The 26,888-nt window shown below is 36.3% G+C and overlaps 1 protein-coding gene across 2 annotated transcripts in view; it reads right to left on the bottom strand.

The window, feature by feature from the left end:
- Positions 1-26,888, bottom strand: part of BTAF1 (B-TFIID TATA-box binding protein associated factor 1) — a 119,350-nt gene that overhangs the window by 36,369 nt on the left and 56,093 nt on the right. For both annotated transcript variants that reach the window (XM_049645416.1, XM_049645417.1), the window contains 10 exons: positions 19,164-19,268; positions 17,831-17,980; positions 17,373-17,515; positions 16,931-17,105; positions 15,267-15,470; positions 5,464-5,890; positions 4,083-4,273; positions 2,663-2,816; positions 2,475-2,584; positions 268-469 (listed from right to left, as the gene is read on the bottom strand). In XM_049645416.1, the coding sequence (XP_049501373.1) occupies positions 268-469; positions 2,475-2,584; positions 2,663-2,816; positions 4,083-4,273; positions 5,464-5,890; positions 15,267-15,470; positions 16,931-17,105; positions 17,373-17,515; positions 17,831-17,980; positions 19,164-19,268 (1,861 nt within the window). The remainder of the gene's footprint in view (positions 1-267; positions 470-2,474; positions 2,585-2,662; positions 2,817-4,082; positions 4,274-5,463; positions 5,891-15,266; positions 15,471-16,930; positions 17,106-17,372; positions 17,516-17,830; positions 17,981-19,163; positions 19,269-26,888) is intronic.

Here is a 26,888-nt window from a genome sequence, read left to right as displayed (position 1 = left end):
CCGTATATACAATTATTTTTGCCTATTAAAAAGATCTCTTAAAATAGTAACTCTTCAAACATTCTGTGTGAAAATTTTCATAATGTAAATATATTTGTAATGTATTTATAATATAAAGATACTTTCATGTGAAATGTAACAAAGCAGTTTTCTTTTGGGAACAACACAGGTTATTTATGAACATACTTTAATAAGTCAATTTTATTTCAGTCATCCTTAAATAAAATGAATATAATTTCTAACATTTGTCAAATTAAAAAAGGATACATGCAAGTGCTTCAATTGCACCCTCTTGTTTGATGTTGTCATCAATTGCCCCCAGCCATGGAAGAACCTTCTCCAAAAAAATATTCATGGTTTCCATGGTAGCTATTTTGCTCATAACGCCTACACAACGAGCAGCCATGTGCCTCACTGCAGTGCTGGGGTATTGAAGGCACATATAAAGATGAGGCAAATGCTGTACCAACTAAAAACAGAAAGTTTAAGACAATCAGAATATTCATTAGGGGGTGTTTAAAATATACCTATAATAGCCCATACTCAGAGGTTCTCAATATTCTAAATGGCTCTAAATCCAAGAGTATCTCCAATTACCTCAAACATTATTGTCAAAACATCTTCAATAAAAAATTAATCTAAATCTAAATTAATATATTAAAACTCTTCTTAAAAGACAGGTGCAGGGGGCGTCTGGGTGGCTCAGTCAGTTGAGCGTCTGACTCCACCTCAGGTCATGATCTCACAGTTCATGAGTTCGAACCCCACATGAGGCTCTCTGCTGTCAGCATGGAGCCTGCTTCAGATCCTATCTCCCTCTCTCTCTCTCTGTTCCTCCCCCACTCTTTCTCAAAAATAAACATTAAAAAAAAAAAAAAAAAGATTCTCTTTCTCTCTCCCTCTGCCTCTCTCCCCCGCTCGCACTTGCTCTCCCTCTCTCTAAAAAAAGAAAAGGTGCAGAACTTCACTCTTCATTTTCTTCCCTTAAGGCAGCAGGGTTCACATCAAAAGGCACTAAGATTCTCCCCTTGGGAGGGGAAATGACACCACACATCACCAGTCCCCTCCCAATTTGGTAGCTCTGGCTTAGGTTTAAGTACTTACTTTTTTGTTTGTTTGTTTTAAGTAAGCTTCATGCCCAATATGGGGCTTGAACTCATGACCCTGAGATCAAGAGTCACATACATGCTCTACCAACTGAGCTAGCCTGGCACCCCTAAATATGTACTTCCTATTCACTGAGTTGAGTGATCCTGAACTCGTTCTAGGCACCATCCTTTGGTAAGTACTTTCCACTTTAACTTCCTGGCTTACCACAGGCATTATGATCACAATAGCATGACATATCTCATTAATAAAAGCCTACTGCATGGAACACCAGGATTTATGTTGATTAAGAGCCAGGTACAGGCTCAACAGACTAGCCTTACAGCCCTGATGACTGTTAAGCTGATCATAGAAGGGTGAGAGCATACAGATTCTGCCCTTCTCTACTAATGATAAATCAACAAAATTTAACATGAAAAAGACAGAAGTTCATTACTATACAAATAGAAAAGATTCGTTCTTCTCTCTCTCCTAGATTCTCCCTTTTCTGTTAACATGAATAAAGAACAGGAGCTAGCGCACTTAACAATGCTACATACTGCCGAGCTTCCCACTGCAGTTACATGGAAAGAATACGGTTTTCTTCTATGGAAAAAACAGATATTTAATTCTCTATTCTATTTTTCTCCTGCCACAATTTTTTTTGTAAGAAATATTCATTTTAATATATAAAGTCTACAAACCAGTGTTCTTTCTTTGCCACTGACTAGCTTTATCTCAGGCAGGTAACTTCCTTCTACCTTTATACTTAGAAAGAATTTTTATCACCTGTTAATTAAGAGTTATATTATTACCATGGCATAAATTAATAGGGCTATAACTTCCTTTCTGTTTACACCTGGCTTCTGTGTCATCAGAGCCCTATTCCCACTGCTCTGTATTCAAAGCTCCCAAAGTGGGTTTTCTTTAACGTCTGTGCACCCAGCTCTGACTCGAAGCCCTTAAGAAATGTGCTGTCCTCTTATGTGGATCCTGAGAAACTTAACAGAAACCCATGGGGGAGGAGAAGGAAAAAAAAGAAAAAAAAGAGGTTAGAGTGGGAGAGAGAGCCAAAGCATAAGAGACTCTTAAACACTGAAAACAAACTGAGGGTTGATGGGGGCTGGGAGGGAGGGAAGGGTGGGTGATGGGCATTGAAGAGGGCATCTTTTGGGATGAGCACTGGGTGTTGTATGGAAACTAATTTGACAATAAATTTCATATAAAAAAAAAAGAAATGTGCTGTCAATAAAGAAGGAATCTAGTTATAACACATAAAAGAAAATGCAATTACTAGGGATGACATCAAAGTTACATTTTTTAAGCCTTAAGACTTTTTAATAAAACCATTTGTTTTATTAGAAAAAAACTACACTTGCAGTAGTTACCAAGGGATGAAGCTCAGAATCCATTGATGCTGCTGCGGTTTCAAAAACTTGCAGAGAATTCACCAATTCTTGGGCAGGACCATCTCCCTTTTCCAAGAGGGACTTTCCATCTATTAAAATATATTGATTTAAGTGTGTATCACCTTGCAAATAATTTTACAAAGTCCAACTGAGAAAAACGTACACACCAAAATTATTTATGTTGATTGTATTCCTCAATGGTCCAACCATAGCATCCCAGAGATGTGGCAACTTCACTGCCATTTCACCACCAAAATGCTTCACTATAGTTGTCAAGGCAAATTCAGCTCCTCTCCGCTGTACCAGGTAAGGCTTCTGGGCCTAATATGAAATGTTAGTTGAAAAGAGAATTTTGGAAAAAACTATAATGCATTTGAAATTCTATTAAGAGAATTTAACCAATTAAGCAACTAAACATATTTATCATTATAAACATATTTATCACTATAAACACCTTTCAACAATTAAATTTACATGAACATAAAACCCCAAACTAGAGTTTTATATCCAAAGTAAAATAATTCTTTGGAGCTGGAAATAAAGAATATGTGCTGTTTCTAGAGATAGTCCTAAGTGACATGTTCTTTAGTTCTTCTCCCTTCCCAAAGAAACTTAGCAGTTAGAAGATAAGGAGAGTAGATGATCTGTCCTTATATTTATATTCACTTAAGGGATCCTATAAGAGCATCTGTTTTATCTAATCACAAGATTAATTGCCTCTTACTCAGCAATAATTTCAATATAATACAAAAAAAACCCCTGCCTCCCCAAAAGAGGCATATATTTTTACAATTATTTTTAACTAAAGGAAGAACTATGCAAGCCATAGAGATATAAATATCAAAGCCACAGTAAATTTTTTATTAAAATTATGTAATGAATAGAATAGGTGAAAAATCACTGACAGAAGATTTTAAAACAAATGCAGGTAATAAGATTTTAATTTAAAAAGGAAACTTAAAATAGGTCTATATGTTACAGAAATATATTAAACACATGTTTTTTAGCTTTCATAATTTATTGCTGAACTCAGGTAAGTTTCTAGGTCATGCAACCAAAAGAGCTACCTAGAACATTCATTTCACTGTTAATAATGGAACTGCAAAAATTTCAAAAACCAAACACTTTTTAAGTTATCTTTAAAGACGATAATACTGTAGAACAAGTAGACCAAACAGAAAAGAAAGCCAAATAGATATTCACATATATGAAGCATGAGCTACAACAAAGGTGCCATTATAAATCAGGGAGAGAAGGATTCAATAATGTGATAACTGGCTGTTCATGTGGAAAAATAAATTTAGATCCCTACCTCACATCACACACTGTAAATTCCAGGCTGACTAAAAGTCAAGCAGGCAATAATTATTTGACACTTACAAATTAAGTATCAACAGAAATCTGTAAAGAAGCTTGCAGTTTTTCTGGATCATGTTGTGAAACTACTATGAAAGATTATTAATTCCAGTTCTTTCACTTTGAAAAATATAAAAATACAATACTGGAGGTTCATATGACAATTTAGCTCTCAATCTGTAAGATATCTGTTTAAAAATCAGAGTAGTCAAAAACAAAACACCTATTTACCTCATCAAGTTCAACAAGGATGTTTCCACTACTTCCTGCAGGAAGATCAGCTATTTGAGCTTTTACTGCTTTGGGGGTAGGACCTCGCCTACTTGTGATAGCAAAAGCAGCTTTCTGATGCCTGTAGAGTGTAATTATACCTCGGTGCTTGGTGACTGTATGGTGCATCCCATCTTTTTCAGAGTTGGATCCTAAAAGGAAAAAAGTTAAATAACTTTTTAAGGATAATATAGGTGACCAAATGCTTCCTGCTCCAAAAGAGATACAACATATTTTTAAAACTATGTCTTTTAAGCCTCAATTTCTAAAAGCCAATGACATTTTCTTTAGACAATGAAATGGTAGCAGAACAGTCAATAATTTGTAACATTAATTGTTTTGATATTTGCATAAGACTATACTTAATACAAAGTTGTAGAATCATGTTAACAAGAAATAGAACACACAAGAATGATTTGGGGCCTTCAGTTAAAGTATATTAATTTTTAAAATATCAACGACTGCTTCTAGGCATAAAAAGAAACATTAAAAACATTGCAAGAAATGTCTGTTCTCTCTAAAAGAAATGTCCATAGTCACCATAAATTCAGAGACATCGACCACTGCAAAATATTACTGGCTCAAATAGCATAAGGGGGTGACAGGAGTGGGGCTGGGGAAAGACTGTCACCCTATTATAGTTTTAAGATGTTAATATTCAAAATGCGACTTTCCTCTTCCAGTTTGTTCACATATTTTTCAATACATATACCATACCAAAGTTGTAAATTTATTACATTCTGAATAACTTGCTTTTCCAAAATCCTACTAACAAAAATAAATAAGTAAATCATATTGGACTAAGGCATGGAAAGAAACATTGGTCCTTGATACTAGCCTATAGAAAGCAATTCTTATTTTCCAGATGAAATCAGAATGGCTACACATTATTTACTAAAGGTAACAGAGTTCACTTATCTTACAAAGCATGCACTAAAATAGAGAAACAAGAGTTTTATAGAAGAATTTGTATTCAACATTTGATACAATTAAGTTTCTAGCCTCATTAATAGTAAAATCCTATAATGATGTTCTTGAAAGAGAGGTTAAGGGTTAACACCTGTCTCACAGACTTCAGTCATCTTATATGAAATATCAGGGGTTTTTTTTTTTAGGTCTTTTATGAATAGCTTATTTGAGTTTAGAGGAATATATGTGTGTGTGTGTATATATGTATATATTTATATATATATATATATATATTTATATTTATTACCAATATATACAAAATGGGAAAAAGCTCTCACATAAACTGGATTTGTGCTTAAATAATACCTACAAGTCAATGAAAACAGATGTAAATGGTTAATTCTCTATCCCAAATGAAGGTTCAGACATATACCTTTAGAATTGTCTTGGCCACTCTGTGTTGGTACTGGACATGTGACACAAGGAGTTAGATATGGGTCCACACAAAGTGAGCTACAGAGGTTTTTAATAATTTTTGAATTGGGGCAGGGTGTCCTTGTTGTGCACTGCTGAAGGAGTTTTGCTATGCACTGAGCTGCATAGTTTTGCACTAGTGTATTCTCTTCTTTTTTAATTGTTTCCATTAATGGTTTTATGATAGGATTTAACTTCTCCGGAAGCTGCTGCAAACTCACAACTGCACACGCAGCAAAAGTATGCACTCTCAGTTGCAACACTTGCCACTCCTGGTTGGTCTCTGTAACTGTCATTTGGACCTGCTGTCGTTTACTATCTAACTGCTGTAACACTTGAGGATTTAAATCGAAAGATGATGTGACTTCATTAAAAACAGTAGTGACCTATTAGAAAAAGAGAAATTAAAAATCATTAATGACATCAACCCCAAATACTCTGTAAACCAAAGGGCAACAGCAAGCTGTTTCAATTTTAAGTTTCACAAAATTTAGTATTTCTGGTATTCAGTAAACTAAAAAAATGTCTGAACCTCCCAACTTTAAACTTGATTAATTTAACATTAGCACTGTATTCTCTAGGACAGTCTCCATGTAACACTATTACAATACCATTGACTATACTGCTTATGCTACACTGTAAACCTGAAACTAACGGATCATTGTGCGTCAGCTATGGACACACACAGTCTACTGAGATCAACAAAATTACCTATCCTTTACACATATCTGATAAGTCTAGGAGAACATTACACAGAAGGCCAACACAGTAGTTTGGTGAAATGAGAAAACTATCAACAAATATAAACTAACCGAATTAACAAATATCAAAACTCACAAATGTCCTTTCAGGGAAAAACTCTTCTTCTCAACTTAAAAACTTTGGGGGCAGCTACTGATAATTGGCTAAGTATTGCTAACTGGATTATTTTCATTCTTTCTTTGACCTCCCTTCCAGTAAAAATGCCCAAGTAGGAGGGGGCAAAAAAGGGAAAGAAATTGGTACACTATTCACAAACATTTTACTTACCAAGAGCTGCCTAAAGCTATAACCCTGTGACATCAGACTACTTTACAAGCCACATTAAAAGACTGCTCAATACATCTTTAACAACTCTGAGATATAACTCATATACAAAAGACCCATTTGAAGTGTACAATTAAAAAGAAATAAAGTGTACAATTAAAATGATTTTTATTTTGTTAGAGTTGTACAACCATCACCACAATTTTAGAACATTTTCATCATACCCAAAATAAAATTCATACCTGTTAACAATCATTCTTCATTGCCTTCCAGCCCTATGCAACCATTTATCTATTTTCTATCTTTATATGTGTGCCTATTCTAGATATTTCATATGAATGGACTAATCCAGTACATAATCTTTTGTGACTGGTTTCTTTCATTTAGCACAATGCTTTCAAGATTCATCAGTATTGTAGTAATGAATGTAGTATTCTTTCCCTTTTCTTGCCAATTAATATCCCACACTATATGGAAATATACCACATTGTATTTATCCATACATTAGTTGATGGATACCTGGGTTGTTTCCACCCATTAGCTATTATGAAGTTATTTCATGAAGGTTAATGTACAAATTTTTGTGGGGACGTGTTTTCTTTTTTTTTAATGTTTATTTGAGAGAGAGAGAGAGAGAGAGAGAGAGCAAGAGCGAGCGAGAGCGTGAACGCATGAGCAGGGAAGGGGTGGGGGCAGGGGAACAGAGGATCCGAAGCGGGCTACACTGACAACAGAGAGCCCTACACACAGAGAGCCCTACATGGGGTTCGAACTCATGAACTGTGAGATCATGACTTGAGCTGAAGTCAGACGCTCAACCGACTGAGCCATAGAGGAGCCCCATGTGGGGCCATGTTTTTTAAATTACCATCTAAAGACTGTGTGAGGGCTTGCATAACAAAAATAGTCTTCTTCTTTGACAGGTAACTGTAATCACAGAGAGACCCTATAAATAGGTCCAGTCTAAAGACTACTGGTCAGAGAAGCCTCCTCCATCAGGAGAACCTAATTTTTCAGACTTAGAAATTATCAATTCTGGGACTCCTAGGTGGCTCAGTCAGTTAAGTGTCTGACTCTTGATTTCAGCTCAAGTCATGATCTCATGGTTTGTGAGTTCAAACCCCACGTTGGGCTCTATGCTGACAGTGCAGAGCCTGCTTGGGATTCTCGCTCTCCCTCTCTCTCTCTCTGCCCCTCCCCTGCTCGCTCACTCTCTCTCTCAAAATAAATAAATAAACTCTAAAAGAGAAAGAAATTATCAATTCTAGTATGGGCAAGACTGATAATGCTGGCCTCTTATAAAAAACAAAACAGGCACACAAGTAAGATTTTATCATTATAAAATATGAAATTTTTTAAATTGAGCTCTATCTGCTTGACCTTGTCAGTTTCCTCACTACACAGAAACATAATCACATACCACTTCTAGCTTATACTTTCCACTTTGTATTATCTGTTTTATTTATTCAACTTCTGCATAAGATTTATTGGAAACAGGACCTCACTGCTAAAAGTTTGAAAACACTGTCCTAAATGTAATATGCTTTTGTCAATTTTTAGTGATTCTAAGCAGCTAAGGAAAAGCTTTCCAATCAGCCCAAGTTCATTGATTAATTCACTCACTACTCAAGTGTTTATTGAGAAATACTAAAAGATGAGTAAGACCTAATGTCTTCATAACCTCAAAACAATGTAGAGACTAATATGGGAGACAGACATATAAGTAAATAAGAAAACATAACACATAACTGAGGTAAGTGCAGGCTGCCATGAGACACATTGGATGCTTAACTCTTCTCAGGTGATAAGATAAGTGGAGGCTTGTCCCACCAAAGTTAACACTTGTGATGGGTTTTTAAAGAATGGGGTAAGTCAGGAGTTGTAGGGTCATCTTGGCAGACTGAGGTGAGGATGGTTAAGTGAGGCATTGTCCAGGGACCTAAGAACAGCTAATCATGGCCTGAGTACAAGGTATAAATGGAAGAATGTCAAGAGATTAATTCTGGATAAGCATAGAGGGTGGAGGGTAGGGAATTCCTGATGAAAGAAACAGGAGCTCAGACTCAGAAGGGAGAATGAGTGAGGCACAGAAAGTGAGTGAGGCACAGAAAGTGAGTGAGCATATAGTATACTTCTGCAAGAAAGCTAACTACACTTAAGTGGAGGAAGTTTGAGAAATAATAAGAGATGAGGAATTTATTTTTAATTATTTTTTTATGAAATGTATTGTCAAATTGGTTTCCATACAACACCCAGTGCTAAGAGATGAGGAATTTAAAGGTGTGAAAAGAAAAACAAAAAAGCTAAAATCAAGGAAAAACAAAAATAATGTTTTTAAGCAGGGGAGGGATGCCTTCAGAGTGGCACTAAAGGACTTTACAAGTCTAGCACAACATGCAGGATGAAATGGACCAGAGACCACCTAGAGCCTCAGAGATGAGTCAGGACCTAGTCATGAAGTACTATGGCCCTCGACTGGGTTGTCGCAATGAAAACAGGGAAAAGATGAACATATGAGGCTTTTTGAAAGAAAATGGTAACAAGATTTGCAACTGTGGATTTAAAAAGGAATTTTACTGTTAAAAAAATTCCAGTTTTTGGGGCGCCTGGGTGGCTCAGTCGGTTGAGTGACCGACTTCGGCTCAGGTCATGATGTCACGGTTTGTGAGTTCAAGCCCCGCGTCGGGGCTGTGCTAACAGCTCAGAGCCTGGAGCCTGCTTCTGATTCTGTGTCTCCCTCTCTCTCTGTCCCTCCCCCGCTCATGCTCTGTCTCTCTCTGTCTCAGAAATAAACATTACAAAAAAAATTTTTTTTTAATTCCAGTTTTAGTTGTGTTAAAGCTGAAGTGACAGTGAGATATCCAACTAAAAATGCCTAATAGAACAACATCAAGAGATCAAGAGAAGATAGCAAAGCACATGGGTAAGAACTAACTTGTGAGAATGATAAGAGATAAAAATCTTAGGGAAACGCTCATGTTCGGAAGGTAAGAGAAAAAACAGGATTCAGTGAAAAATTTAAAAAGCAGTGGCTCTTAGCCAAGGCTAAGACTAACCTTTTAAAATTGCCCTTCTCCCAAAAAATATAAATAAAAAAATAAAATTGCCCTTCCTGGGTAGGGAGATGGATGAAATAGGTGATGGGGATTTTGAGAAAAACACCTGTCATGATGAGCACTGGGTGTTGTATGGAATTGTTGAACCACTATATTTTACAACTGAAATTAATGTAACACTGTATGTTAACGAACTGGAATTAAAATAAAAACTTAAGCAATCCCTATCAAAATAACACCAGCACTCTTCACAGCTAGAACAATCAATCCTAAAATTTGTATGAAACCAGAAAAGACCCCAAGTAGCCACAGCAATCTTGAAAAAGAAAACCAAAGCTGGAGGCATCACAATCCCGGACTTCAAGCTGAATTACAAAGCTGTAATCATTAAGACAATACAGTGGCTTAAGACATTAAGACAATACAGTGCCAGTAGGCACAAGAACAGACACTCCGATCAATGGAACAGAATAGAGAACCCAGAAATGGACCCACAAACGTATGGCCAACTAATCTTTGACAAAGCAGGATAGAATATCCAAGGGAATAAAGACAGTCTCTTCAGCAAGTGGTGCTGGGAAAACTGGACAGCGACACGCAGAAAAATGAACCTGGACCACTTTCTTACACCATACACAAAAAAAACTCAAAATGGATGAAAGACCTAAACACAAGACAGGAAGTCATCAAAATCCTCGAGGAGAAAGCAGGCAAAATCCTCTATGATGTCAGTCGTAGCAACTTCTTACTCAACACGTCTCCAGAGGCAAGGGAAACAAAAGCAAAAATGAACTTCTGGGACCTCATCAAGATAAAAATCTTCTGCACAGCAAAGGAAACAATCAGCAAAACTAAAAGACAACCGACAGAATGGGAGAAGATATTTGCAAATGACCTTATCAGATAAAGGGTTAGTATGCAAAATCTGTAAGAACTTATCAAACTCAACACCCAAAAGACAAAGAATCCAGTGAAGAAATGGGCAAAAGACATAAATAGACACTTCTCCAAAGAAGACATCCAGATGGCAAACCAACACATGAAAAAATGCTCAATATTACTCATCATCAGGGAAATACGAATCAAAACCACAATGAGATACTACCTCACACCAGCCAGAATGGCTAACATTAACAACTCAGGCAACAAAAGATGTTGGGGAGGATGCAGAGAAAGAGGATCTCTTTTGCACTGCTGATGGGAATGCAAACTGGTACAGCCACTCTGGAAAACAGTATGGAGGTTCCTCAAAAAATTAAAAATAGAACTACCCTACAATCCAGCAACTGCACTACTAGGCATTTATCCAAGGGATACAGGTGTGCTGTTTCGAAGGGGCACATGCACCCCAATGTTTATAGCAGCGCTATCAACAACAGCCAAAGTATGGAAAGAGCCCAAATGTCCATCAGCAGATGAATGGATAAAGAAGATGCGGTGTGTATGTACGTATATACATACACACATACACACATACACACACAGTGGAGTATTACTTGGCAATCAAAAAGAATAAAATCTTGCCATTTGCAACTATGTGGATGGAACTACAGGGTATTATGCTAAGCAAAATTAGTAAGAGAAAGATATCATATGACTTCACTCATATGAAGAATTTAAGATATGAAACAGATGAACATAAGAGAAGGGAAGCAAAAATATAAAAACAGGGAGGGGGACAAAACATAAGAGACTCCTAAATACAGAGAACAAACAGAGGGTTGATGGCGAAGGGATGGGCTAAATGGGTAAGGGGCATTAGGGAATCTACTCCTGAAATCATTGTTGCACTACATGCTAACTTGGATGTAAATTAAATAATTTCATTAATTAAAACATTTAAAAAATAATAAATAAAATAATTTTTTAAAAAATGGGCAGAGGTTCTGAACAGATATTTTTTCAGAAGGCATACAGATAGCCAATAGTACACGAAAAGATGCTCATTATCACGAGGGAAATGCAAATAAAACCACAATGAGATATCGTTTCATGCCTACCAAATGACAATTATCAAAAAGACAAGAAATAACAAGTGTTGGCAAGGATGTGGAAAAAGGGAACCCTTGTGCACTGTTAGTGGGGATGTAAATTGGTGCAACCACTATGGAAAACAGTATGAAGTTCCTCAAAAAATGAAAAATAGAACTACCAGATTATCCAGCACTTCCACTTCTGGATATTTATCTGAAGAAAATGAAACAGTAATTTGAAAAGATACATGCACGCTTATGTTCACTACAGCATCATTCACAATAGCCAAGATACACAAACAACCTAAGTGTCCATGGATGGATGAATGGATAAAGATGCAGTATGTATCGACAATGGGACACTACTTTGCCATAAAAGAGAATGAAATTCCCCAACTGCAACAACATGGATGGATCTTTAGGGCATTATGCTAAGTGAAATACATCAGAGAAAGACAAATACCTTATGATTTCACTTACTGTGGAATCTGAAAAACAAAGGAACAAACAAAACTAATAGAGAGCAGACTGGTAGTTGCCAGAGGGGAAAGGGATAAGGAGGAGGTGGAATGGGTAAAGGAGGTCAAGAAGTACAAATGCCCAGTTCTATAATAAATAAGTTATGGGAATGTAATGTACAGCATGATGACTACAGTCAGTAATATTGAACTGCATATTTGGAAGTTGCTAAGATAGTAAACCTTAAAAGTTTTCATCATAATGGGGCGCCTGCGTAGCTCAGTAGGTTGAGCACCTGACTTCAGCTCAGGTTATGATCTCACAGTCTGTGAGTTCGAGCCCCGCATCGGGCACTGTGCTGACAGCTCAGAGCCTGGCGCCTGCTTCGGATTCTGTGTCTCCCTCTCTATCTACCCTTCCAATCCCCCCCCCCCCCCGCTTCTTAAAAATAAATAAACATTAAAATTTTTTTTTTAAGTTTTCAGCATAAGAAAAAAAAAGTTGTCAGAAATAGTAGGGAGGGAAGAAGGGAAGCAGAGGCAAAATGGATAAAGAACGACAACAATCAGAAAAACAACTTTATAAAATAACAATTCAGGAAAAAAATAGCAATTTTAGCCTTCTCTCACAGGTGAAAACAAATTCCAGTATATAATTTTTTCTAATTAGAAAAGAGGATAAGAAATGAAGACTGCTGTTTCACAGGAATCAACACAACTAAAGTGCCTCAGTTCCTGATCCTATAACTCAAAAAGGAAGAACTCATTTACACCACCTAACTTTAAGAACTTAGTAAGTACAAAATTACAAAAATCAAGACATTGGTGATGGCATGAGAGACAAAGGGACTGAACAGAATACAGATATAGATCTACACCTATACTTGAACAAATTTTTTGACACAGGTGCCAGAGAATTCCAATTGGGACTGGGAACAGAAAATCTTTTCAATAAAAGATGCTTGAAAAAATGGTTATCTTTGGGGCACCTGGGTGGCTGTTGGTTAACCAATGCTGGCAGTGCAGAGCCTGCTTGGGATTCTCTCTCTCCATCTCTCTCTACCCCTCCCCCACTCAGGCTATCTCTCAAAATAAATTTTTAAAAATGTTTCAAATGGTTCTTTTTGAAAAACAAACAGAATTCAATTTGTACTTCATAGTAAACATAAACATTAATTCAATATGGATGATAAATCTAAATACAAAAGCTAAAACTGCAAAACTTTAGAAGAAAATATATGTAACTATCTTCACAAATTAGAGATAAGAAAAGGTACTTTAGGTCACAGAACACAATAACCATAAAAGAAAACAACTATTAAACTAGACTTCATCAAAATTAAAAATATCTGCTCATCTAAAGACAATTAAGAAAAAGAAAAGGCAAGCCACACACTGGGAGAAAATATGCAGGAAGCATCTATCTAACAAAGGATTGGTATGTCAGGATATATATAAAAACTTCTACAACTCAGTAATAAATAGGACAACCTAATTAAAAACAGGCAAATGATTTCTACAGACATTTCAGACAGGAAGGTCTTCAAATGGCCACTAAGACATAAAAAAGTGTTGAACATATTAGCCATCAAGGAAACACAAAGTAAAAACCACAATGACACTATCATACAACGACCAGAATGGCTTCAGTGAAAAGGAGCAACCACACCAAATGTTGATGGTGATGTGGAACAACCAGAACTCACACATATTGCTGGTAAGAAGATAAAATGATATAGCCGCTTTCGGAGAAGGTCTGCAATTTTTTATAAAAGTAAATAAACAACCACCCTAAAATCCAGCAATTCTACTCACACATATTTACCCACGAGAAATGAAAATATATGTCTACAAAGACACTTGTACAAGAATGTTTATAACAGCTATTTCATAATAGCCAAAACCTTGGAATAGCCCAAGTGTTCATTAACAGGAGAAGGGCTTAACTGTGGTGTATTTATACAGTGGAATAAAACTAATCAATAAAAAATGAATTATTGATATATATAACAACATGGATGAATTTTAAAAAATCATACTGAAAAAAAACCCTTAAAACCAAACAGCACAGAGTTTATGATTCCAATTATACAAATTCTAGAATCGGCAAAAGTAACCTAGGAGGGAGGAAAAATCAGAATGATGGTTACTTGAGGGCAGGGACAGGCAGGGATTGACTACAAAGTGGTGACAGTACTGTCTGTATCTTGATAGGGATTTGGTTTTCATAGGTATCGTCATCTGTTAAAATTCATCAAATAGTTTAAGATTTGTGGACTTCATAGTATTTTACCTCACAAAAGAGCAAAAACATAAATACTGAATTTTAATGATACAGGTACATATATAGATATATCAGTTTACTGATATCTGTAACTAATTTATAAATGCATCAAAAAAGACAGACTGATGAGTAGACAGTGCAAATATATGTGATAAAGCAAATTTAGTAAAATATTAACTCTGCAATCTAGTTGGGGAGTATATGAATGTTCATTGTGTAATTCTCTTACCTTCTCTCTCTTGTTTTAAGTTTTCGTTAAAAGTTTTCATTTTAAGTTATCTGTTCACCGAACATGAGGGCTGAACTCATGACTCAGGAGTCACATGCTGCTCCAACTGACCCAGCCCGGTGCCCCTCCCTTACTTTTATGTTTAAATATTTTCATTATAAGTTGAGAGAGGGCTTGAGAAATACTCAGGAACTTATACAGAAGCAGTTTATTCTATACTCTGCCAGTATTAAGCAAAACTGAGAAATGACCAAAAAAATGGAACAGGTTTTTCTAATAAAGGTACATTGGTTTGTTAGAACCTGAGATTTAAAGAAAATTCCTTCCCCCTCCTCTAATTTCAAAAAAAAAAAAAAAAAGAAGGGGCGCCTGGGTGGCTCAGTCGGTTGAGTGTCCGACTTCGGATCAGGTCATGATCTCATGGTTTGTGAATTCGAGCCCCGTGTTGGGCTCTGTGCTGACAGCTCAGAGCCTGGAGCCTGCTTCGGATTCTGTGTCTCCTTCTCCCTCCCAGACTTGTGCTGTCTTTGTCTCTCAAAAATAAATAAATGTAAAAAAAATTAAAAAAAAAAAAAAGTCAATGCAATGAAAACTTTTCTGAAGGGCAGGAGTGACAGGCTATTAAGCCATGGATAGATTCAACAAATTAGTGTTTTTGTGGTAAATATCACATAACAAATTTCTAATCTTTATTTCATGCTCTATCTAAAATTAAGAAAGTTACTTCTTTACTCACCAAGTCATTAGCTTGATCTATTGTAAAAACATTGCTGTTTACTCTACTACCAACTTCAATATGTGCATCAGTTAATGATGAAATAAGCTGTTTACATTCATTCTGCATTCGTGTGAATGGAACGGCAATTTCATCATAATATAAATGTTCTGAAAGGATATCAAGTAAACGTGGCTGCACAGCTAGGGTAACAGCTTTACACTCCTAAAATATAACAGACAAGAAATATTCAGGACAAATATATTAACATAATTCTAGAGATGCATACATTTTCACTTGCAAACTACAAAGTTCTAAATTCCTATTCATCTTGAATCTATGTTCTGTTACCTCCCAGAACATCGTTAGTTGCAGAGAAAAGGTATCACACCCAAACTACTATAATTTTAATATGAATCACTATAGAACATGCACATGGAACTATTATAATTCCATTAAATTTTGCACCTAATCACTCCTACTTTACTCTGAATTTATACCAAGTTTTTATATATATAGCACGGACTTAAAAATATAACTGTAAAAAGAAATCAGTCAGAAAAGAACACTTAGCATGCACTAAAAATGTTATTTAAAAACTCATTATTAGATTTCTTAACAGTTGAACCCATAGCTTCACATGCCATACTGTAGAAATGGATATATATAATTTAAAAGCTACTTACCTGCCCCCAAATTTAACTAACCCTTCCCACTCTCTCTGGTTGTTGCCTGCCCCAACCAGAGGGGGAATGGCCTCAGTGGTGAGCCATGAGGGGTTCTGTGGGATCTGGGTGGTCAGCCTGGGCTTCACAGAGTAAGTCCAGAGAAGCTCTGTGAGGGTCCAGAAACCGAACTGTCAACACTTGCTGCTGAGTCTGAGAGGCACAAAAACACAGCATCACTGCCTCTCCAGCACACCGAGTCCTGCCTAAAAACAGATGAGCCTTGCTTCTTTCCAGAGGCAAAGCTGGGGTCTCAGATGCAACAGAGCATGGCTCAATTACTTTTAGACATAGCTTTGACAAACTGCTAAGAGGCAGTAACAAGAAACTCTCACAGCAAGTGCAGACAGTTAAATTTCCAGAATTCCAGTTAATGGAATAAACAAAGCCAGCAGGAAGTTTCTTTGATTTACAGAAGTAAGTCTTACACAAAATCACATATCTTATTAGAAGTTAAAGGTTAAAGGGGCTGCAAGAGAATGGCTTACTTGGAAACATGAAGACTTTAGTTTAAAGATGGAGGTTTTATTCTTCCTGTGACCAAAAATTCTGCCCTTGCTACTACTCATACAAATCAATCTCAAAGCCTCTTATCTTTTGTAGTGTTCAGATATTAAGGAATGAATGACCAACAGTTTCTGGACTGCTTCCACACATACACATGACTGTTTTGGAGGAACATTTCTTAACAGATTGTAGTATCAAGAGCAAACATTAAGTATGGTCATAGCTAGTAGTCTCAGGTACGAAACTGGGGGTTCTAAGAAAAAAGTCTAAGGTTAAAAGCAACTGGAAGAGAAATAATGGTTCACTACAATTTAGAATACTTTTCTAGAACTGTCGGATTTTTATATAGACAAAATTTTGTTCTGTTTATAAAATATAATGAAAATAATCTTAACAGCTAATGGAAATTGGTTTACTTAACTTGTCTTCATTACTTTTGGGGAAAAATCTTACCTTTTGTAAAGCAGCCCATTCACAGATTACCAATGCAACACTAATTCTCTGCAAGGCAGATTTGGAGTTCAAATAGAAGAGTAGTAACTGGCCAAGGGATTCAGCTGGCTTAATTTCTTGGGTTACCACATTTACACCTGGATCACAAATACAGCAACAAAGTGCTCCTAACAACCTAGGAGGGAGAAAAAAGAAGTTACTATAGAACTTACTTGAAGTAAAGTTTCCCCTATTGAAGCTATAACTTTTCACAACAAAGATATAACTCCTCTTTCATCTTCATAAAAAGATATAAATCTTATTTAAAACTTCAAAAAAAAAGAAAAACGTTTAATTACACTTTTTCTTACTCTGTAACTAGTGTGATGGAGGAAGTATTGACAAACACATCAGAAGAATATTTTGGTTCTTTTAAAAGGCTTCTCAATTTTTGTATACTCACTTGGCTGCCATCATTCTGGCCCGCATAACCACAAAATCCCTAGTGGAGGGATCTTCCATGATGGTCTCTGCACCTGCAATGTACTCCTGAAGGACTTCTTTAGTTTGGCTTTGGCCTTGGCGTACCTTACCACATGTTTTTTCCTAGAAAGAAAGGTGGGGGGAGGAGGGGAAACTAACTATAATTAAAGATTAATCATTAAAATTTAATAGGCAACTCTCCTCTATACGCAAAAATACTCTCATTTGTTATCCCAGTAAAATACATTTCTTTTCCCAAAATTTTAATGGATAAAAATTACTATGCATTTTGTCAAGGTCCTCATAAAACAGTAATTTGTCCTTACATTAAATTAATTAAATTACACTTAAGATAAAGCAATACAAATTTCTTACATAGTTTACTATATTAATATTTAGACCTAAATATACAAATACATTATGTCCCTTTACACTCACCTTGGCTCTGGCTTTGACTTCTAGCAACATATTTAAGTCAATAGGTAAATGAGAAGGCTGCATCATCAAGCAAAGCCAAGCACCCATCCAGGGACAAGCAGCTGCTACCACATAATGAACTGAAGCTTTGCTCAACAGTTCCATCCAAACCTACAAAGTGAAAGAGAAACATGAAAAGTGAAATTTTTCTAGTATGGGGTAATAAAATCTAATACTTATTTTTAGGGATACTGAGTTAAAAAAAAAAAAAAGGTTGGAAATAGCACAGAGATCAATTTTAAAAGTCAATAGAAAACCTTATTTTTAAATGCTGTTTTTTGATAGTTTTGTATACTAACACAAAAGCAAGTTTTAAGGAGAGGAACACAAGAGTTTTCTTCAGTATTTTGCAAAAATCATTTAAAATGTAAGATACCCATAACAATAAGAGTTGTCAAAATCTCAGCTGTTGAAATCCTTTGCATGTATCATAAAGCTCAATACTAATGCAGTCCTATATTCAACATACACTCTTCAACATCTAACAGTTCCTGATAGATGTCCTCTGCTAAAGTTAGAGGTGGTAATGTCCTAGTATAAATTAAGAACAATGTAAGTCTTGATTCATGATCTTACTTAATAAGGTACCTTTCTTGATGTGTAACATTAAATGTAATTAGAAGCCTGTAGAAATAACACCACTGTTAATCCAAGGCTGTTAACAATGAGCCACCTCAGAGGCAATAATTCGAGATTCAATTAACAGATTTGAAAAGTCAAACAGTACCATTTCCCTTTATGAACAGTTAAATATATCAAATAGCTCATCTTTAAAGATCCCAATACACCTTGCAAATAAGGGGGAAAAGTACAAATCTAAACTAAAACGATCAGACTCTGTGTATTACCAATGAATTCCAAAAGATACTTCACAGGATCAATAAGCATACTTATAAACAGCAAAATAAGTGATAAGGAAAAGTCTTTCCTTCATTTTACTTTCTGTACTGAGGCTATCAGAAAGTGCTTAAAACACTCGCCTAGTAGATTCAACTATTATATTCCATAAGAAGACTATTTTCTTGTCATATCTTGCCTGGCCTGAGGATACCCATGTCAGACTTCTGAGCTATAGAACTGTGAAGTAATACATTTATGTTGTTTTAAGCCACTAATTTGTGGTCATTTGATATGGCAGTAATAGAAAACTAACAGTAAGCGATCTCTGACTTTTCAAATGTTTTGATTTCTAATTTCTTAAAATTCCTGACCAACAACAGTATAGCGATTGTGGAAAATTTTTTAAATCTACCAAACCACTGGGGAAAAGAGTACAGATATATTCACTGTGTACCTTGTGAATGAGGTCCAGAATTTCCTGGCTGCTTTCTAATACACAAAACTGAAAAATGTGTCGCAGCATATCAGGCAGAATAGGGATAAGCCAAGATGAAGAGTTCTGAAAACAAAAACAGCAAATCTATAGTATACAATTCTTGGGTGTTAGCTTATTTAAAGAGTTATAAGTCAAGTAATACAACTGTTATATGGCTTTATCAAAAAGGTTCAACTGGGTGATAAGTTTTTACAAGATTTTGGAGCAAGAGAATCCTATTTCTTATTCCAAAGATTTAGAGAAATTAAATATCATCAGAGGAACTAGTATTTTAAAAATGCAGATTCTGTAGTAGCACAGCATAAAGTCTGCTTAGTAGAAAATATAAGATAAGGCTGGGAAAATATTTGGAGGCCGAATTCACTTCACCTGACAAGTGTGCAACCATCTCCTTTTCAATATGGTTGCAAAACGTAATATGGTTTTAGCTATTAGTATGATCTTAAAAAAATCACAAGGTATGCCTTAGCCCATCCAGGGCCAATCTGTCTGTTGCAGATCTGAAAGCTGGCTGACCTATTTTCATTAATTTTGCACCTGTCTTCTAACAGGCAATGATTTAGGCAGGAAATCTAATGCTGTTACTTTGTATTTACAGGTCTCTTTAATTAGACTGGTGGGGGAAAAGGGTGCAATGAGGAGCTCATTATTATTTTCACTCCTTTAGAGATTATCCTTCTCGGAATTCCTCTCCCGCAACTTTTTTTAAGTAGTTAATGGACCTGTAGTATGCTACTAACTAGGACTCTACTAATCAAAAATTTCCCCCCTAATCTTAGGGAAAGTCTGCAAAGTTTTGATGACCATTTAGCATTAATCCAGTACAGTGTAAACTAATATACAGAAAAATTCTTGCCACAATCTGTTTACTTCACCAAGTTTAAATTAACTATAACCTGGAACACTATTACTAAAGTTATACGTGAATTCAAGCTTAAGAATGGCTTTTGAAAAAAATGTTTTGGTCTGGTTAAATAATTAACATAACAATCATTAGCACTTTATGTTAGTGTTACATGCAGTCCCCAACATTTCTGTAGTGAGCATCAGACAGAGGGGAGTGCATCTGTGGGAATTACTGAGGAAAATAAATGATGGTTATTTAGTGTGACACAGATGGGGTAGTTTCTTCCCAGTTGCTTTATTCAGATTGATGTTCCCTGCTATGTACGCCTTCCTAGAACTCAGAATAAAGAGAATTGATGACACACAGAAATCAAATTATAATACAGTTCACTGTACCTGAAAATCAAGGTGAGACTTCTAGCCATCTATACTCCCTCACACTCTATCCTCCAGCCAATTTCCTTTCACCTCCTCTTTACTGCCATCATGTTCTCTCCAGCTTCCAGAGTTTCACCTGCTGCTCCTTCCTTTTACCCTGCTCTTCACTGGTTAAATTCTACTCGTCCTTCAGATCTCAGCTTAGACTTCACTTTTAGCAGGACCTTCCCTGACCTTCACTCACCTCACTGGCTAGGATCCTGCAGCATCGTCTACTTCCTCTACCAGACACTCACCTCATTATGTTATTAGAGCTTGTCTAGTTGTCTGGGAGTTTCTCCTGTCTTGTTTAGTTTCCTATTTTAAGCTCTATAAAAGGGTAGAGACCTGTCTCTTTCTGGTCAGTATCTAAAGAATTGTAAACACATATTAGGCACTAAAATATTTGTTGAATAAATCCATATTGCTTAGAGGAAAATGGTTCAACGTCACAGACAGTAATGTGTGAAATTTCCCACAATTAATAGTTGGTAATAAATCCCTAACTGGCAAAACTGACAGGGTAAGATCTTGCCATTTTTCTTTTGCTACACCCCTTCTGTCTTCCCACAAGCATGCCCACAAAATGAGTAGATGTGGAAAAAAAGCAACAATCTGATCATTACCTCCAGGAACACCTGATTTGATTTCCTGCCTGGAGGCAAATTCATCATCATTTATATCCATATCAAATGATTTGGGGTTGCAGGGAAGGAGATTTGAAAAGAAGTTACAACAAAGTGATGAATCACACTGAGTTCTTCCACAAATTTGGTCTGAAATCCTATTTTGGCCCACCACAAGAGAAACACACACACAAACGCGCACATGTGCGCCGAACTCTTACACAATTTATAATGCTCTATTCATTTGTCCAATCAATATTTATTGAAAGTCAGCTCAATATTTAACCTCTGCTCTTGCTTTTTAACATCTTTGTAATATCTGGCCCATACCTAATTATGCAAATATTCTCTAATGCCAATCTTATTTAAGTGTATTCTTTTGGTCTTCTACACATGCCTATGTGAAATTTCTTATATCCTGAATCCCCACATTCCAACTCAATTTCATATATACCTTCATGCTAAATATAAGCTTCTTGCTAAAGTTTACCTTTCAAGCAAGTCAATGCTGTATGTAACTGAGATTTTGGAATGACTCATAAAGTGGCTGTGATGCAAGTGGAATGGAAAAGTTGACCCAGTCAGCAGAACAAAAGATTAATGTCTGGCATATTTTTCTAGATTGATGAGTCAAGTTCCAGCTATAACTCTTAGTGGTTACAACACTAGTTACTCTAGATATTCCAGTAAAGTAGTTCACTGAGAGACATAGAGATCCATAGACAGCACTCTTGTATGTACACACACAGTCATAAGCTAATGAGACAAAACATAAAGGAAAATCACATGGTAAATTCCTTCACTTTCATTGCCAAACTACTAGTTTAACAAAAAAAGTTACACTTTGATGTTAAATCCTTACCAAATGAAACTAGTTTGGTATGCTTAGAAGTTATTCTTTCATGCTCCCTAAGAAGCCAGGCTTGCCAATACTTCCAAATGTTAACATCACAAACGCTATGGTATGTCACAGAGAAGTCTAATGGTAGTAAGATTTCATAAATAACTGTATTAACTGTCGTTTTATTTAAGGATATTTTAGAGACGTGTATGCCTGCATACACAGTCATTATGGGATAAACCTTAAGATTAAGGACATCTTTGTCATAAAGTCTTCTGGTTTCATAAAGTAAAACATAACAAAAAATTACTAAAGATAATCAGAATCCTTTCAAGGAAATAGAGGCATCAGTCTTTAAGAGGTACAGTGCAGATTTGGCCTCAACACTGCAGTTATTGAGAGGAATGGATTGAGAAGTTAGAAAATGAAACCAGTTTCAGCAATAGAGTTACCAGCAATTTAAAGAAGAGTTCATTTCACTTTGTACTTAAGATGACTTAATATACAAAAGTGAGAAAGCAATTCAATAGGCACTTAAATCCATTTTGTCTCCATGTAAAATTTATAATTTTTTTTTTACATTTTTATTTATTTTCGAGAGAGAGACAGAGCACAAGTTGGGGAGGGGCAGAGAGAGAGGGAGACACAGAATCTGAAGCAGGCTCCAGCCTCCAAGCTGTCAGCACAGAGCCTGACATGGGGCTCAAACTCACAGACCGTGAGATCATGACCTGAGCTGAAGGCAGACACTTAACCAACTGAGCCACCCAGGCGCCCCTCCATGTAAAATTTAAAACTGAAAGTCAGCCAGAATTGGACCAGATTCTGAGCCTGAAATCAGTAACTGTGAGTGGTGCAGCTACAAGAGCTTGGGAAAGTTTAATTTTTGGTCACCAGTTCCTTCATCGGCAACACAGAATGGCAGTAGCCACCCATGTTACATGCTTACCAGCATTCACAGCATAAAGGCCTCAATAATAACTTGGATTATTACTATAATATCATTCTTACACCTCAGTATATAAATAAGATTGCAAATTATTAGAAAAGAATTCCCAGAACTTGAAGTATTAATTATTGTTCTTACTATCTGTACTATTAATTATTTGTGCAGCATTAACATTTTAATAAAGCACTTTCATTTACATTATCTTACTTAGCCCATATAAGTCTAAGGAACACTGGGTGAAGATTATCACCAGAACAGTTAAAGCAACTTGACCAAGATCATAAATTTAACAAACAGTAGAGCCAAGGTTAGAATCCAGATTTTTTATTTAGTTAAGGCATCTTTTCATTAAGCCACTGAAGTAATAATAGTCATAGAAAGCAGCTCAGAAAAAGGGAAGTTCAAGTGAGAACAGATTTTTTTTTTTTAATGTTTATCGATGTCACAAATAGTGAGATTATGACCTGAGCCAAAATCAACAGTCAGGCACCTAACCAAATGAGCCACCAGGTACCCCAATGAGAACAGATCTTTATCATCACCATACGTCTATCATCTCTCACCCAAATTCCTGGAGCCAAATATATTTTGAAATTCATAATTTTTCAAATTTTATAACAATACTGAGGTTGTATATACTGCATGCTATGTAATATCCTCAACAGGGCCTGTGGTGGCACCCAAATATGTTATTATTTCTGAAGCAAAATTTGTGAATGGGCGTATTTACTAGGATAAAGACTTAAAAGTTTCTCTTCAAGATGAGCAGGCTTTTCACCAAATGAGTAGTTTGAGAAGTTGGTTCACTTTACAAAAAAAAAAACTTCGGATTTCAAAACTGCAAATAAGAGATCATGAACTTGTATTATAAGACAGTTTGCAGGTAGCTATGAAGCAGTCAATAGCAACCATCAGGTAATGCTGTAGAGAAGAATACAATAACAGATACAACCATCGGACATAGTTTACTCTGATACTTTCTCAGCAAATAATGTTGCTGAGATCATAAAAGTAATAATAACCATTAAGTTTTCACTGCATCATGACTTTAGGTAATAACAACAAAAACATCACAGTGAGTTATAGAAGCTGGAATTGTTTAGTGGCACTAGAGAACTGCCCTATTCCCTGAAGGAAAGATACAGAAAGAAAGGGAGATAATATTTTGGAAGGACAGTGTATATGTGGGGGGGAGGGGACAAGTGATGAGCCATGTGCCAAAATACTCTCATGAAAGGAATCAAAGGCATCCAAATTGGTGAGCAAGAAGTAAAACTGTCACTATTTGCAGATGACACGATACTATATATAGAGAACCCTAAAGACTTTACCAAAATCCTACTAGAAATGACAGATGAATTCAGTAAGCTTGCAGGGTATAAAATTAATATACAGAAATCTGCTGCATTTCTCTGCACCAATAATGAAGCAACAGAAAGAGAAGAAAATAATCCCATTTACAACTGTACCAAAAATAATAACTAGGAATACAGTTAACCAAGGAAGTGAGAGACCTGTACCCTGAAAAATAAAACTGATGAAAAAAACTGAAGATAACACAAATGGAAAGATATTCCATGCTCCTGGACTGGAAGAACAAATATTGCTAAAATGCCCATAACACCCACACCAATCTACAGATTTAATACAATCCCTAAAAAAATACCAACAGGGATAGGGGATGGGGGAGAGGGGAAAGTAGGTGATGGGCAATGAGGAGGGCACTTGTTGGGATGAGCACTGGGTGTTGTATGGAAGCCAATTTGACAATAAATTATATTAAAAAAAAGAAAGAAAACTGAAATTAAAAAAGAAAAAAAATACCAACAGGGAGTGCCTGGGTGGCTCAGTCAGTTAAGCGCCTGACTCGATTTTGGCTCAGGTCATGATCTCACAGTTCATGAGATCAAGTCCTATGCCGAATCTGCACTGTCAGCACTGTCAGAATAAATAAATGTCAACGTAAATATTTTAAAAAATATACCAACAGCATATTTCACAGAACTAGAACAAACATTCCAGAGCTAGAACATTCCTAAAATTTGTATGGAGCCACAAAAGACCCTGAATGGCCCAAGTAATTTTGAAAACAGAACAAAACTGGAGGTATCACATTCCTAGATTCCAAGTTATACTACAAAGCTGTAGTAATCAAAACAGTATGGTGCTGGAACACAGACACATAGATCAATGAAACAGAATAGAGAGCCAGAAATAAACCCATGATTATATATTATATGGTCAATTGATCGTTGATAAAGGAGGCAAAAATATGCAATGAGAAAAAGTCTCTTCAACAAATGCTGTTGGGAAAACTGGACAGCTACATGCAAAAGAATGAAACTGGACTACCACCTTCTTACACCATACACAAAAATAAAACTCAAAATGGATTAAGGACCTAAATGTGAGCCTGAAACCATAAAAATCTTAGAAGAGAGCACAGGCAGTAATTTCTCTGACACTGGCCATAGGAACATTTTTTTTTTTAGATAGGTCTCCTCAGGCAAGGGAAACAAAAGCAAAAAATAAACTAAAAGCTTTTGCACAGCAAAGGAAACAATCAACAAAACCAGAAGGCAACCTTCAGAATGGGAGCAGATATTTACAAATGACATACCTGATAAAGGGTTAGTATCCAAAATATATAAAGAACTTCTAAAACTCAACACCAAAAAAAAAAAAAAAATACAATTGAAAAATGGGCAGAAGACATGAATGGACATTTCTCCAAAGAAGACATACACATGGCCAATACACACATGAAAAGATGCTGAACATCACTCATCATCAGGGAAATGTAAATCAAAGCTACAGTGAAATATCACACTTGTCAGAATGGGGGGGGGGGGCGGGGGGTCACAGAAGGAATGACTGGTCATGTGTCTGTGAGGGTGCAAACTTCCTGTTCCGTAGACCAGAGACACCATTTTCATCATTAGGCCACCAACACTGATCAACCCCAGTGAGCCAAACAGTGCCACCAAGTGGAGAATGAAGCCATTACACCAAGCCCCACCTCCCTGAGCCCTCCAGGCACCTCTACTCTAAGGCATGTGGGCCTGAGAATCAGAGTAGCAGGTCCTTCTCCCAGAAGATCAGCACAAATCCCTTCTGCTATCTTAGTCAATTGACCATAGACTGCTGCAAAGTGCCACCTGCAGGGCAAAGGAGATCTAGCTTCATTTGGGTTTTTTGTTTGTTCATTTTTGTTGTTGTTGTTGCTTCTGTTTTGGTTTTGCTATTTCTGTTTTCGTGGATACAGAAGGAGCAAAGTTTATTTTACTACTTAAAAAATGTTTTCTCTCTTCTTTTTTTCTATCAAGCTTCTCTTAATAAGCAGACCAAAACACACCTAGGATCTAACTTCCTTTATTTGATTTTTTTAATTCTTTAATTTTTATTTCATTCTAATATTACTGTTTTTTCTTCCTCCAAAATGACAAGACAGAGAAATTCACCTCAAAAGAAAGAACAGGAAGAAATGATGGCCAGTGATTTAACTAATGCAGATATGAATAAGATGTCTGAACTAGAATTTAAAACAACAATTATAAAGATACTAGCTGGGCTTGAAAAAAGCATAGAAGACACCAGAGAATCCCTTTCTACAAAGAAAAGAACTAAAATCTAGTAAGGTCAAAATTTAAAATGCTATACATGAGAGGCAATCCCAAATGTAGGCCATAAAAACGAAGATGGACAAGCCAGAAGAGCAAATTATCAGTACAGAAGATAAACAATGAAGCTGAAAGAAGAGGGAAACAAAGGTCAGGGATCATGAAGGCAGAATTAGGGAACTCAGTGATTTATTAAAACATAACAACATTCGGGGGCGACTGAGGGGCTCAGCTGGTTAAGTGTCAGGCTCTTGATTTCAGCTCAGGTCATGATCTCACAGTTTGTGGGATTGAGCCCCGCGTCAGGCTCTGTGCTAACAACAAGGAGCCTGCTTGGGATTCTCTCTCACCTTCTCTCTCTGGCCTTCCCCGGCTTGTGTGCTC

Source organism: Panthera uncia, chromosome D2 (genome assembly GCF_023721935.1).
Source record: "Panthera uncia isolate 11264 chromosome D2, Puncia_PCG_1.0, whole genome shotgun sequence".
Lineage (NCBI taxonomy): Eukaryota > Metazoa > Chordata > Mammalia > Carnivora > Felidae > Panthera > Panthera uncia.
This window is presented reverse-complemented; position numbering and strand designations above follow the sequence as displayed.